This window comes from Hyperoodon ampullatus (genome assembly GCF_949752795.1).
Source record: "Hyperoodon ampullatus genome assembly, chromosome: 8".
Classification (NCBI taxonomy): domain Eukaryota; kingdom Metazoa; phylum Chordata; class Mammalia; order Artiodactyla; family Ziphiidae; genus Hyperoodon; species Hyperoodon ampullatus.
The window spans coordinates 101,450,363-101,466,054 of record NC_136921.1 but is presented as its reverse complement, the minus strand read 5'-3'; the positions used below and the strand labels follow the sequence as shown (position 1 = coordinate 101,466,054).

The window sequence follows — 15,692 nt, the reverse complement described above, 5'->3', positions numbered from 1 at the left end:
ACGTTTCTTGTTGGTCTCCGTTGCCCAGACTGCCAGGGGAATACACCTACTCGATCTGGGGAGGCTGCAGGGGTGTGTGTGGGCTAAGCCTTCATGGACCATCAATTCCAGCTTCCACTGAGTGGCCAACACACAGGCAGCAAATCAGCAGCGGCACCTGCAGCCAAGGTCTTCTGAACCCACACGGAATTCTCACTAGTCATGGAGGAGCCCCAATCCAACGGAACCCCATACTGAGGAAAGGCTGAGATAAGGCTTGGGCCCCTCAAGTTCTGTTTCATTCGATGTAACCCCGCCCCCCTCAGTCGGCTGGAGGCAGACTTGGCAACGGAAGCTAGCATCATAAAATGGTGCAGTAATAAAAGTAACTGGACCAGGAAGAGGAGGCATCTGCTCCAATGATGTCATAGCCATTGGTGGCCACGGGGGGGTGGGACTGGTCATGCAGCCGTGTGTCAGGAGTAATGATTGTAGAGGGGCGGGGCATGAAGAGTGCCATTCTGGAAACAGTGCTGTCGAGAAGCGATATACTCTGCGTAACTGATTGTCACCTTCTCACTTCGGTACCTGTGCAAGGAGACAGGAGAGGGTATTAGGAACCCCAAACACTGCATTCTGTAGTCACGCGGCAGAGAAAACCAAACGCTTATTCCACATTTTGAAAGAAAAAAATGGAAGACCAAGAGCAATCTTACTTACAGAGAATGAGAGACGACGGCACAAGAGAACAGTGTTGTTATTACAAATGGACGAGATGGAAAAGCACACTCACAATTCACCCCTGAGAATCTGTTTTCTGCACATCCCACCTTTAAACACTTCATAGGCTTATCGCCAGGCTGCTCTTAAGCAATCTGCTACTAGGGTCTGGATGAAGAATTTCAAGGTCAAATTACATGGGTAGCAGACTGGAAGATGGCTGCACCAATGCCCAGTGTAAAATGCATATCTACTTTCAGATTAAAATGTGATAAATTTGACAGAAATGCAACCTCAACTTGCAGAAAAGCAACAAACAAGTTATTTATAAACTAAAAGGGGCACAGATACCTAATTCTGGGTCAAATTCTGACGAAGCAGGTTAAAAGATCCTGGGACTATAGAGGATGGGTCTCACTTTCCAGATGAATATGCCATATCATATCACAGGGTCATCAGAACAGAATTCATAGCACTTTGGCCTTGCTCTGGAAAGAGCCATGAGTCAGGATGCGAAGCATGGGGTGTTACAAACCTATGGAGCCTACTACAGACCACAGGAGCTGGGTGTGACAATCCTTACCCAGAGCCATCTCTTTCCCACTGTAATCACTCCTCCACTGCAAGGTGATTATTCCTGAATTTTGACAGGGAAATGGCTGTTCAAATAAATTATAATAATAATGATAATAATAATGCTTTGTATTTGAAGATTTTTCTTTTTTTGGAATCCAAAGCATTTCAAAAACACGGGGTTATCTTCCAAATAGACCTGTGAGGTTACGATATTGATTATTCAGCATTTTACAGATGAACAGGCCAACAGAGGTCCACAGAAACCCCACAGAAGCTAAACCTTTCAGTGTTTCCGATTTCAGTCGGGATGGGAAGAGGACTGACATCTACTGACCACCTACAATGTTGCCTGGCCCTGGACTAGAATTTCTTCATACATTACCTTACCACACCCTGAAACAACCCCAAGCCATTATCATTCACCTGTTACAGACAGGAAATTTTTTTTTTTCTGCTCAGAGAGGTGGAAAAACTGGCCCAGGTCACACAGCTAGGAAGTGGTGGAGCTGGGACTCAGAGTCCAGTCCATGCATGTTTTCCTACACTAGGCAGCCTCCCCATAGAAGTATTAGCCGCAAACAGGCAGAGGCGTTTCCTTGGAACCATTCCACCAACAGGCCACCTGACTACATGTGATGACTTCAACTGACCCTGGACTTCTGTACTGAGAGCCTTTTCTCCTGCCCTCAGCCTTCCCGCTCAGCCTCCCAGCAGGTGGGTCTGACGAAGACACCCACGACCTGCTCAGCGGCTAGTCTGCTCCCACTGTACTAGCAGCTCAGCCGTGGACACGCCCAGGATGCTGGGGAGTCTCTGCCTTTGCTGCCACTGCTTCCTCAGAGCTTCAACCTCACCCATACTTCTTTGGTTTAGAGACATTAACAGAAAATTTTTCTCTTCCCCTGTCTGTCAAAAGTATCCTCCATCCAACCCCAACTGAATTAAAATGACAAGGAAAATAAGACAGTGGCTTACCTGGTGAGTTTGATGGTTTTTCTGAATTCACTGGTAATCGGAGCCTTAAAGCCACCTTTCCTGAGCAAGGAGTCTATCGTCTGGATCTGATCCCAGTCTGAGGAGAAGGCAGGCACACTGAGGTCAGCGCACAGCGACCCAAGAATGGGCCGTGCTCTAACACCACAGTGACAGAAGCAGCCAGGTCTGCTGTGGGCAGAGCAAGCCTGGGCACCGCCCCACGTCCCTGGAGCCCCACGTCCCTGGAGCCCCGTCTGCCTCACTGGCAGTCCAAGGAGAATCCGAGATGTGAGATGACGCCCAACACACGTCACTATCGGCTGTCCCCAGGCCCCCTGCTTCTGAGTCTTTCCTGTCAGACATGATCCCAGAATAACTATCTAGGAGCAAACATGGTCCCAGCGTAGACCAGCTTGTTGGCCTAGTACTGTAACCAGGGCTGTTCTGCGAGAAGAGAGAATTCATACTCTGCGCTTGTATTCCTTCGTGTGACCTTCCTTCGTTTCGATGATTTCTAGGAGTCGTTTTCTACTACAGAGACTTGACAGCAGGAAGGAAACTATTCCTTTAGGAAGGATGGGAAGGTGTTCACACATCTACTGCTGTGTTGTTCTTGAAACATTTTCAACAGATATAACCAAATATATCAAATTGGAGACCAAAGAGAACCCCCTAAATTACTGCGGTAGGTGCCTTGATTTTTTAATTCTCCCAACCAGTTTCAAATGGCAAAAGTGCTTGAGTATTTACCTATATCATCACCACATCTCACTCTTAGGAAGTAACTCCTGGTGTGCCTCCTTGGACAGAAATGCCAGATTTATGATCTCAATGAAGTGGTTAAAAGGCTTCCTCCTTTTTATGCCATATCCTCACTGCTTTTGAAAAAGTTTAAACACAACCACGATGGGAACCAACAAGGCAAGCCCTCTCCACATAATTAGTTCACTGATAGACTGAACCGGATATTTTTCCCTATTCCAGGTTCACACCTAACACATACATATTATTTTCAAAAAACAGACCAGTTCCAAGAAAGAAAGAAAACTGGGTCGTACACCAGACTGCACGAGCAGCATTTTAAGGTATTCTTCTAACTATGCTTTGAAAGAGAAAACCTGCTCGACCCATTTCCTACCTTTCATGTCCCACTGTAAGAACTAAGTACCTACTGAGTTCTTTCAGAAAAACAGGAGAGATTATGTTCTACATTCTTCTAATTGTAACACTGTGTAGTAACTCACGACCCAAAGGACAAAACCCACTAATACGGGCAACCTCCCTTTACAATGAACTCCAGAATATGACCAACTTGATTGCTGGAATTTTCCTACAATTAACCACTGCAGTTTTGGGGGCCAAGAAATACTACTACTCACTGCAAGTACGTGAAACGAGCAGCTGGGCACGGGAAGTCTTTACCCCTCTTCTCTTCCCAGCTCCTGTATCTTTTGGGGAGTTTCTCGTTCTTTAAGAACTTGGTAGATATGGGGAGAGGAAGAAAGGCACTCATTCTTAGTTACAGTCAGGCTGAAGGCAACACACTCCACTCTCCTGCCCTTTACTTGGCAGCACTGTGAACAGTATAATTCACAGAGATTCCATTTGTCCAACTCACCTTGTTCCTTTGCGACCTCAGGTAAGTATGTGGCTGTACGTTTGACGCCTTTTTCATTGATGAATTCAATTCGAATCCCATGGACCCCAACCTACAAAAACACACAACCAGTAAATGGCATTTACTCACTCTAGTGGAACTTCAATTATCCTCATATAAATCGACACTGTCCCCTGACCAGCTTGACCCAGGGCTGAGAAAAGGGGAGGCTCTTGCCTTTCATGGCTTACTCTCTCTCTCAGGCATGAAACTGCTGCTTTAGGGAAAGTGAGAGTCTACGTGCATCCACCTCTCTGAGAGTACAGAGGCTACAGAAATAAATTCTCTCAGCAGTTCATCCAAAGATCCTGAATATTCCACCTTTAATCTGCTCCATTAAAAGAACATGCCACAGGGTTTTGATCTGGGTTCCTGACTCTGCACACATGGCTCCTGATAAGGGCTTACCACAAAGAATCAGGAATGTTCTCCTTTATCCCCATTCCTATTTCTTATTAGACAGGGGAAAAGGATGTGGAACAGAGGAGACTGGGAAGAATGGGAGAAGAAAGCCTTCCCATTTCTTCCTCCCTCTAATACTGTAGCACCTTTTCTGTCACCCAAGTTGCCTGCAATTCCTTCCCAACTCAGCTTTCACATTCTCATACCCTCACTCAATGAAGGAGATACATTACCATGTACTAACCCGAACCCAAATGCAACGAGAGATGCAGAGTTCCAAATGCGGCTGTTCTCACCTCCCAGTCCAGGTAATCACTGGCATCCTCAAAGTTAGTGAGGAGGGAGACGGAGCAGAAAAGTTTAGGCAGCTCCTCTCGGGTCAGGGGGGGGAATCGGCTGTCCTTAAGTGCACTGGAGGGGACAGAAAACAGAAGTGAGGCTGCTCCAGAGTTGGGAGCTAACGTCCTGTGCCGAATGTTTACGGCTCTTGAGCTCTGCAGAAAACATCCACTATCCATCAGCCCGAACATGCTGGAAACAACCTGATGCCACTAACTGCCTGTACTTGGACTGGTAAGTGACTCACCAGACTAACCGCCCTACATTTCCTGATTATCCCAAAGAGAACGCTCGGATTTCACCACTCAGAAGAGACAGGCAGTTTGTCTCCATTTTTGCCAATCATCTACCAGTCTTACGTGCGGTTGCCATTACCTGGTTAGCGTGTATTCCCTGAGTCCTGAATGAAGATTCATGGCTGAGAAGGTCCCAATGCAGCCACGAAGCCGCTTGTCCCGCCCTGTCTTCCACGTCACAAAGAGCGGACTGAAAGAGCAAGCACACATCAATCAGGGCAGGAGACAACCTCGGCTCTCTCCCTGTTCCTCTGTTCTTCCCCTCAAGGATGGTGTTCTGATGCGGGCTGTCTGAAAGGCCCTGCCCTCCCTGCCCTCTCGGAGCCGCGCAGCCCCAGGGTGTAAATGGAGAGGAAATCGCCACGAGGCACGAGAAGAAAGGCCCCTGCTCACAGCCTCGCTCCGCTCTACCACCACGCGGACGTGCCGTTCTCTTCTTCCTCTGCCCAGGACTCAACTCTTTCTTTCTTCTTCTAGTTCTCCATGTCTTTCTCCTCTTGTTTACTCTCTTTTCATGCGTCTATGCTCCCAGTTCCACCTTCATGAAGACACACGGGGCCTGCACACCTCCTCCGCTCAACCCCACAGCGTGCCCGTCATTATTTCTGCCTCTCCTGCTCATAAATTCCAGAAAAAAAGAAAACGTCTCCTCAAGAAGGCTTATTCTTGGGGAACTCCCCGGCAGTCCAGGGGTCAGGACTCTGCGCGTTCACTGCCGAGGGCTCGGGTCCGATCCCTGGTGGGGACACGAGGATCCCGCAGGCCACGTGGCGCAGCTAAGATAAAATAAAAAGCTTATTCTTAGCAGAAGTTAACCACTTTCTAGGCCCAAGTCATGCTGCATTAGGCTACATCCGATCGACGCTGACAGATGTTTTAGGCAGAGGTTACAGGGCTGTCCCCTCCTCCTGAAATTCCTCCGTACTCCTATGCCCTTACCTCTTTGATTCCTGAGTTAACACTTCTCAAAAGCAACTTACATTTTTTAAGCTATCTAACGGTGATCATTCTTACAAAGCAGGCTCTCCCACCTACCCATCTTTCCCTTCCAGTAAAACACCTGAACACCACCAGCCAAAGTTAATGTTCCAAAACCTGCTCCAAAACCCTTCAAGAATTCCGCTGTCTCCACACCCTACACGGCTGCGGCCACCACCTGCTCTCCAAGCCCATGTCCCTCTCCTGCAAGGGACACACCTGATCCCACTCAGATCAAGGCTTAGACTCTCCACCGACTCAGTCAGGGTTCTTCTGGTCACGGTATCGCACGGCCATACTTCCCTACAGAGTGAGCACATTTTTCTCTGCATTTCTTCTCCTCTGACACAATCACAGGAGTAACTTCCTCTCCACCTCTGCCCAGACGGTGTGTGAACACTAGTTAGCTTCTGTGTGTGATCTGCCAACTCAAGTCTTCCGAGAGCAAGGACTTTTTCTTCATACTCCTCCATTCCCTGCCCAGTGGGGCTATGCACCGCCTCAGTACGGCATTAACAGTCGTGGGATGATGATCAGTCAGTGAATGCTCTAAGAGCATCTCCTAAAAAAATAAAAATAAAAAAGCAGCAGTGCTCTTTAAAGCCACCTCAAAGCTGCTTCCAATTGAGAAAGAAAGCATTGGCATGAGCATCTTCACTTGACTTTACCCTTTACACATATTCCTTATTAAGGTCATTGACACCTCAAGGGGACTTGGGACACATAACAGAGTCTTGAACTAAAAACAGTAAAGCAAATTCTGACATTGCTGGTGGAGTGCCGGCAGCCCCATGGGGCTGACAAGGAACCAAGTGAGGGGACCCTTGTTAAGAGCGTCTCAGCTCCACTAAATGAGCTCCTAGTCTCCCACCTGGCACCCAGACCCTGGCAGGTCACTTGGGCTTCAACGGTGCTCGGGTCCACAATGGTGTGATGGTATGACTTCTCCACGTGAGAGGTTAAATGACCTACCCACTGCCATCTGAACCAACAGAAGACCAAGAACGAAACCCTCCTGATTCCCGGACCATTACTCTGACAAGCCAACCACTCCTGCAAACACAGCCAAGTACCCTTCCATTACTGAGCCCAGTGAGAGTTCTAGACATTGGCTGCACATTTCTCATCATCCTATTCCCAACAACCTTTGCCCGAATCATGTTAAGCTTTTTGTAAGTAGCAGACTCTCTCAAGAGAATGCCCCCGACAGAGGCGTCATGCCTTTCTCAGCATCCCCGACACGCGACCGCTTTACTCACTAGGGGTCATTGGTGAATCTAGGAAGGCGTGGCTGTGGGAAGCCGTAGAGGTGACAGTAGAGGACGTCGAAGCAGTAGCAGCACATCTCTGCGGTCACCACCAGATTCTTGGTGGTGCTGGCAGTTCCGTTGGGCCTGGGGAGAGGGCTCAGCGCTCCCGATGCGGGGTTCATCCGTGTGATGGGAGGGTTTCCAGGTCCCAGAGTTAAGTCCGACACGTTCTCGCGACCACCGCCGCCGTCCACATGCTGGTGGTTCTGAAGAGGCCCCGCACTGGAGCCGGGGACGGCGGTGGACTGGCTCCCGTGACCGTGTGTCCCACCTGCAGACAGCTTAGGCTTCTTAACCCCACAACAGCCTGCTGCCAGCTTGGGCTCCAGTGGGGGGACGCAGCGTCTTTTTCCCATCCTGAACCAGTGCTTGAGGTCTGGAATGCTGTGGAACCCTAACCCAGAAGAGAACACGCAAGCGTTAACTCAAATGGTTAGCCGCAAGGAGAACACAAAATTCAAAGAGAAAGGGTCTCCATGGAGAGGGCAGGAGCCATCAACTTCTCTCTTGCCCAGGTCACACTGGGTGCAAAGGGTGGCAGACCAGTGGGCTAGAAGACACCCTGAGTTCCAGACCGAAGGCGCCTAACCTCTTCCTCAGGGGCAGCTATTTTCCATTTTCCATAAAGGTTATCATCGCCACGGACGGAGGCAGGCCACAAGCAGCTCCCTCTTGCCCAGGACTCCCTGGGCAGGAAGAAGGGCGGGGTGGCAGCCAGCGTGCAGCTGAATGGGGATGTTTCAAGACCGACTGGGAGACTGCACTTGACCTGTCGGGCTCCTCAACAGGACGCTTTCTCTACCTTTTTAGAGGCTCCAGACTGAACCACCCTATTTTTAAAGGACCCCAGAGGAACTTCCATGCTTTCCTTGTTAACCACATCCTCTCCGCATTTTCCTCATCACTAACCTCAATTTATCTGTGTAATTTTAGCCCTGGACCTCTGTGGAGACGAAAGGCAGCAGCTGTTCTGACGAGAGCACGCTTCCTAACGCCGGGCTCCCCTCCCACCTTTCCGTCCTCACAGCTGTCCTGCGCAGCCTTACTCATTTTCTTTGGTTCTCCTCTGAACTCACTCCAAGTTCTACACCTCTGTCCTTTCCAGACCCCATTCAGAAAAAGCTACAACCTAGCAGAAACCTTTATTCACACAAATGACCCAAGCTTCACAGCCTTTTTGTGAGGTAGCCATTTCTGCCCTGTCATAGTAAGGCAGACAGATGCAAAGCCATTAGCTTACCAAAATGTGGCATCAGATGGCCCAGGAAACCGGAGAGCCCCAACTGATTAAGGGGAGGAAGGAATCTTTTCCCACTAAATTCTTTTTCTCAAAAAGCCTAAGGTAAAGATATATAGCTCTAACGTGACCAAGATCCTTTCTGTTGTCTGTGTCTGTAATCAGCAGGCTCAGGAAAAGAGATCCTAGTTATTTCAACGTCGATGATACCAAAGTTTGTAAAATTCTGCTGACTTGAGAAAAGTACACTTTGTTTCTCCTCAAGTCATTACCTGCTAGTTGTAGCCCTCCCACTCAAAAAATATATATAATCCCTACTTAAAATTTTCCCTGTGGTTTGAACACGTAGCACACAATTGCCTTTTAGGCACTGCTCTACTGTATAGCATTTTGATTGTAAATTCTACAACCTTTTACATCAAATTAGATGCACGTACCCGTTTGCAATGCTGTAATTTCTACAAAAAACAACCTGCCGCTTTAGGTTGAATGAGATACAAACATTTCACAAATATTGCTTATGTTCTTGATATATGCTGACCCCTAACAAACACATTTTTGTATCTAAGGCAGTTCTTCGGAAGATGAAAGTTGTCTCTAGCAGAGGAATAACAGCTTGCATGCTTCAATGTCTGGCCTGAAACAGGGGCTTCTTTTTGAGAAAGCCTCATGCACTTGATGCCGTAAAACCTCCAATGACTAGATCGTTCCTGAGCACGGATATCACTGCCTTGTTCGGACTGTTAAGAGAGGGAGAAGATCTCGGTTAAAAATGCTGCCTCCAGGGCTTCCCTGGTGGCGCAGTGGTTGAGAGTCTGCCTGCCGATGCAGGGGACACGGGTTCGTGCCCGGGTTCAGGAGGATCCCGCGTGCCGCGGAGCGGCTGGACCCGTGAGCCATGGCCGCTGAGCCTACGCGTCCGGAGCCTGTGCTCCGCAACGGGAGAGGCCACCACAGTGAGAGGCCCGCGTACCACAAAAAAAAAAACAAAAACTGTTGCCTCCAGAGCCAAATGGCCTGGGTTCAAATCCTGGTTCCTCCAGGATTAACCTCTATGCCTCAGTTCCCTCAAACTGGGAATAACAGGAGCACGTGCCTCATGGGGCTGTTAGGAGAATTGAGTTTAATATGTGTCAGCGGCTTCCATACAGCGTCTGGCATAAAGTCAGCTGCTCTTATCATCTGGGCTTATCACCTGCTCCCACCAGGATGGAAACTCCCGGAAGGCCAGGACTTCGCTGGGCACTCAGGGCTTAGAGCATCGAACAGGTGCTCTTGAAACAGGATTTCAGTGAATCCTCAAAACCACTCAGCAAGGAGGACCACGTTACCATCATTTTACAAAGGAGGAAACTCAGGTTTAATGAGCAAGATAATCTGCCCAAAGCCAGACTGCCGCTAAGTGGCAGCATCAGGATTTGGACCACAATCCATCTGTAAGACTCCAAAGCCTGGGTCTTCCCACCAAACCACAAAGAAGAATGAGGCCTGCCAATAATATCCATTGGATTCAGTCCCTTTCCTAAGGGCATGATTAAAAAAAAAAAAAAAATCAAGGGTATACTAAAAACTAAAAGAATAGTTTGCAAAATCTTGCCAACAAAAATGGAGCAGGGGAAAAAAAAACCAAAACCTAGGCCCAAAGCCAGTATCTCCGCCACCCCCCTGACAATCATCAGTACCCCTGCCATTGCCCCTTGACTCCACAAGGGACGGCACTGCCCTCTGAGCTCTTACCTGACTTTCCACCTTGTGCATAACTGTGTGCAGGGGGTTTAGGACCCGTGTTGAATGAAGCAGAGGGCCCATCCTCGAGAGCTAGAGTTTTAACAGCACCAACAGGGCCCTGAGGCTCTGCCTCTAGAGAGTCCCAAAATTCAAAGAGGCAAAGAGGAGGGATAAAATAGGTTAAAAAAAGAAATCTTTCCTCATTCTCCTTACACCAGAGCACACCTGAAGGAAGGGTGAAATGTCACGAGATAGTGGCAACTCAGGTGTTTCTCTGCAGGTGCTATCAGCTACCTGACTGTGAAACATCCTACAACAGAGCAATAGAAGGGATTTTCAAACCGTGCCAACGCAGGTGAGCTCAAGCCTAGGAAGGTTCTGCCTACACATCACGTACTATCACTGACCTGCAGTGGGGCATGATCACAACCGACACCAAGAGGATATATTTAACAATTTCCCCTCCCCAACTATGATTTGTAATCAGTAGATCCCACCCAAATCTTGTGGTTCCTTAGGCCCGAGCTTTCTCTGGAGGCCACTAAGCAAACAATTCAATCGATATTCTCAGTTAGTGACCAAAGGCAGAGTTAGAGACCTTCTGCCTCAAAAATATATTAGAAGGCATTTCTTTAAAAATTTGTTCCATAGGGCTTCCCTGGCGGCGCAGTGGTTGAGAGTCCGCCTGCTGATGCAGGGGACGCGGGTTCGTGCCCCGGTCCGGGAGGATCCCACATGCCGCGGAGCGGCTGGGCCTGTGAGCCATGGCCGCTGAGCCTGCACGTCCGGAGCCTGTGCTCCGCAATGGGAGAGGCCACAACAGTGAGAGGCCTGCGTACCGCAAAGAAAAAAAAAAAAAAACCCTTGCTTTGTAAACACATATATCACTAAGACCCTTCGGAGCCTTCCGTTGGTTACTCTTCCAAAGCTAAACTCAAGGGCCACTTTAAGGGCCAACGGTAGTGATGTCATTTTCCTACTGTCTGTCCACTTTAGAACGAACAATGAAAAAGAACTAGTTAAAACTGGATTTCCACCAGATGGAGACAATACCCATACTTCCACAAAAAGCTGGAGGAAATAACAGGAATCACTGTTTTACCTCTTAAGACTGCCTAACCTAGCAAGTGTCAAATGAAGTAAAGTTGCTCTCACTGTTGAAAAAGTCACCACACCCTTTACCTGACGCAATATTCAAGGGGTCCTGGCCTTCATGAGGGTGCACAACAAAGGCACCTCTCTGGCCCCCTCTGTGGGAAAGCTGAGCAGTGCGTTGTTGATCTGGGCCGAGTGGCCTACAAAGCCACTTAAATTCCAGCCAGCAATGAACTCACCAACACCTTTAGTCTCAGAGGCCGAGTTGCATTTGTCTTTTTTCTTTCGCTACACCTAACACAGTGCCTTGCACATGGTACACACACCAACAATCTTATCTACAGATCTCCCAGCAATTCCATTTAAGTTAGCCTTTCTAATAAAAAGAATATTTATGGCACAACCTGACCTTCAGATACTCTTGTTTCACTGTGAGGTGCTGACTGTTGAGTGTGTCAGAAGCTGAAAGTGACCAAAATACAAGTATCTATTATTATCAACAATGTCAACTCAGGGAATTCCCTGGCGGTCCAGTGGTTAGGACCTGACACTATCACTGCTGGGGCCTGGGTTCGATCCCTGGCTGGGGACCTAAGATCCCGCAAGCCTCGCGGTGCGGCCAAAAAAACCAAAAACAAAAACAAAGCAAAACACAACGTCAGCTCTACTCAGCGCAAACCAAGGAATGGTTTAATTCATAGCAAGGTGGAGAGCCAACATGGACAATTCATTCTAAAAAACACGTCAGGGCTTCCCTGGTGGCGCAGTGGTTGAGAGTCCTCCTGCCGATGCAGGAGACGCGGGTTCGTGCCCCGGTCCGGGAAGATCCCACATGCCGCGGAGAGGCTGGGCCCATAAGCCATGGCCACTGAGCCTGCGTGTCTGGAGCCTGTGCTCCGCAACGGGAGAAGCCACAACAGTGAGAGGCCTGCGTACCGCAGAAAAAATAAATAAATAAAAAGAAATAAAAAACACGTCAAATATCCCCTACATTAACTTCTTGGTTTGGTTTATGGTGGTAGCTGTCTTCTCAGCTAAAACACAGTAACTGGTCAGTCCTAGACTTGGGCGCGGGTGCTGTTTTTTGGGGGTTTTTTTTGCGGGTGCTGTTTAACTATAGGTTGCTCAAGGCTTTCCTTCCAAAGGACACACCTAGTTTCTAAACAGCATTTGAAAAGAATTTTCTTTTCTTTTTCAAAGATGGGGTGCTTTAAGAGTTACCCAAGGGAGCATTATTTGTCTGGAGGGCAATTTACAATTTCAGGGGTTAATACACAACTATACTCCAATAAAAATTTTTTAAAAAGGAGTTAATACAAATGATGTCTCATAAATTGCTGATGTTATAAACATAAACAAGGTGTGGAGACCAGTTCTGAGGGGAAGATGTGAGGACACCCTGACAGATGTGGCTGGCTGGGCAGGAGGGCCTCCCTCCCTTGCTGGGGGTCCCTTCCAAGGCTCCTAAGTCCACTAAAAACAACAAGCTGGTGCCTTCCCAGAGCAGCTCCCATCTTCGGAGGACACAGCCCAGGCTTTGGGGTTACTGTCTAGGCTCAAATACCAAATCTGACTTACCAGGTACAAACTCAGGCAGGCTGTCACATCTCTGTGGACCTGGCCTCCTGCTACCACAGAGGGCTTAGTTGTGAGCAATTCACTAAGACATGAAAGGCATCTAGCAGTTCTCTGGCACAGAACTACTATTTATTAAAGCATCTGCTATTACTAATACTAGGACTACCTTTACCGATAAAAGTAGGGTTAGTTATATAAATAACATAGCTCTGAGTTCTTACAATTTCTAGAGGGATAAATGTCCTCATAATAAAATTCTATTAAGAACTACCATGTAGGCTCAAAGATATTATTTTTAAAAAAATTTTATTGGAGTATAGTTGATTTACAATGTCATGTTAGTTTCAGACGTAGAGCAAAGTGAATCAGTTATACATATACATATATCCCCCCCACTTTTTTTAAAGATTATTTTCCCATATAGGTCATTACAGAGTATTGAGTAGACTTCCCTGTGCTAGACAGTAGGTTCTTACTAGTTACCTGTTTTACATACAGTAGTGGGTATATGTCCACCCCAATCTCCCAATTTATCCCTCCCCCGCTTCTCCCCTGGTAACCATAAGTTTGTGTTCTACAACCGTGACTCTACTTGTTTTGTAAATACATTAAAAGATCATATTATTAACATGGGGTTATTACTCTAATGACCTTGATGCTTTTCCTCTTTGGAGACACATGCTTCTAATAAGTCATCCGCTGTTTTTTTCATTGTGAGATGCCAGAAAATACAAGGAACGTTGGGCTGAGAGTTGTGCACAGTTCTGTTCTACAAGGGTCCTCTTTTAAGCTTGCAGCCATACACTAAAAAGAAACTACATTTGCTAAATACGTTGTTGTTACAGAAATCTTGATATATATTGAGTACTAACAGAACTACTGAGTTAAAGTAGTTAGATTTCCAACAATAACCAGATTAAAACATCTAGAAAAGTCTGGAGGTGGAAAAAAAATAGAGAGAGAGTCACCTTTTGAAGCCTCAAAACAGCCTATGCAGGGGCATGACCTTATAACATAGAAAATGGATTTGGAAGGTAGGCAAAAAGCAAAGAAAAAAGGGGTCTCTGCATTTTCTTCTGTTATTATTTACTGCCCGGATGTCTATTCAAACCAAGCTTTACGCAGAAGGGAATAGGCTGCTGTTTCCTTTGTGACACAGAGTTGAAGTGAAATTCAATTTAATAATTATTTGAGCAGTGAAACGGCACCTGAGCTATAACTCTGGCCTACTTATTATGGAACTATTCCAAGAAACAGATGAAAGACCCACACACATTCTGGTCATCATTTCAAATAATCATTTCTACACGAAAGCCCATCATACACACATAAACATCCAAAACATTTGCTGTGTGAAAATCTTCCCTGCGAAAAAGAGACCTACCTATACAATTGCTTTTAAAATTTACAGATTTGGAAAAATACGCAGTACTATACACTTTCATGTCAACTTAGCTTAAGGAAAAATATGGCCACAAGGAGTCGAATGCTCTGTTTTCTTTTTAGATCCCCTCCCTTTACTATGTGAGCTGTGGCAGGGTGCCAGATCCTTCTGGGCCTTGGTTCTTTCATTTGTAAAATGAAAATATTCGTCCTCTACCTTCCTCACTGAGTGGCTGTGAGCCTCCAGTAAGATGCGAAGCAATCTGGAAAACTCTCTTACAAGTGTTTGCATACCATTATTAACAAACTTGAGGGGAACGCAGCAGTAATCAAAATTTTTCCAGAACTTGGTTTATATGTAGACTTTTAATTATTTTTAAGAAAACAGTATCACCCTAGCAGATTCGGGGCAAAATGTTCCAAAAATCTCTGAAGATTATACCCATGTGGAAGACACCCAATAATTGACCTTGACAGGAACTGCATTCACCTACAAGTTATGATCTTTGTCTTTAAAAAATGCATAATTTGGGAAGGGGAGGGAGGTGGACCTTATGTACACGAAGGGTAAGTGTAATACTACACCACCATCTAGGTCACTCGAATGGGATTATGGAAAATCAACTTGTCTTTACATATAAAGAGAGCAAGTGGAAGGATTCATCAGCTTTAGGACACCCTCATGGAAGCAGAATAACAGAAGCCAACAAAGTAAACCTACATCCTGAAGTCCTAGCAGAGGCCTAAAACGAAAAAAGAGAGCAAAAGCAACAAAATTCTAGTCTAAGTATGTCCAAGGTAATACTCACTGAAAGCAGAAAGTTTGTATTGCCAGGGGAACAGCTATAACAGAGGAGGGGAGCTATTTTGTCTCTGAAATGAATTTTCTTCCTTCCGATTCCATTCCTTCTTCCTGTACCTAAGATGGAAATGCAGGTGCAGTGAATGAACAAAGTCAAGGCAGTGCCGAGGTAAGAGATGGTTTCTGAAAAACTACAACCCAACAGAGCAACTTCTAGAAAGCAAGAAAAAAAAAAGCTAAGGAACAGGCTTTCTTTAATTCAAAACATTTCAAAATCTAAACATAAGGCAGCAAGGGCAGCCCCATGCACAAGATCATCTCCTCCCTGGTGCCGTCACCAAGAAGGGAGGACAGGGGGGGATCAAAGGTTTTATTGAACCTGAACATAAAACACACATTAAAACTTCCTCCACCACTAATTTAGATCAAAACTTGTTCTCAGGCCAAGATACACCATTTCAAGGTTCTCCACTGGTTTCAGAATACAAACAGATTCCCAAATCCTCTGCAAAGATGGTGCTGAAAGATTACTGGACAGCATGCCAGGGTCCTGAGGCCAGGCCATCTTGTTATCCCAGGTGGAGATGATAACTGCAGGTGAGAGTCACCCATCCCACTCTTCGGCTGGCACAAATCT

General features: G+C 46.7%; 1 protein-coding gene across 3 annotated transcripts; it reads right to left on the bottom strand.

Moving 5' to 3' along the window:
• Positions 1 to 455: 455 nt before the first annotated feature.
• Positions 456 to 15,161, bottom strand: AMMECR1L (AMMECR1 like; the record flags this gene model as incomplete). Of its 3 annotated transcripts, XM_079709772.1 has the most annotated exons (7): positions 456 to 567; positions 2,251 to 2,347; positions 3,869 to 3,959; positions 4,606 to 4,720; positions 5,024 to 5,134; positions 7,182 to 7,626; positions 15,063 to 15,161. In XM_079709772.1, 6 exons carry the CDS (start codon positions 7,586 to 7,588, stop codon positions 456 to 458), a joined length of 933 nt encoding a protein of 310 aa, XP_079565898.1. The 3 variants fall into 3 exon arrangements, with proteins under 3 accessions (XP_079565898.1, XP_079565899.1, XP_079565897.1); XM_079709773.1 differs by lacking the exon at positions 15,063 to 15,161 and having other exon boundaries at positions 7,182 to 7,636; XM_079709771.1 differs by lacking the exons at positions 5,024 to 5,134; positions 15,063 to 15,161 and having other exon boundaries at positions 7,182 to 7,588.
• Positions 15,162 to 15,692: the final 531 nt, after the last annotated feature.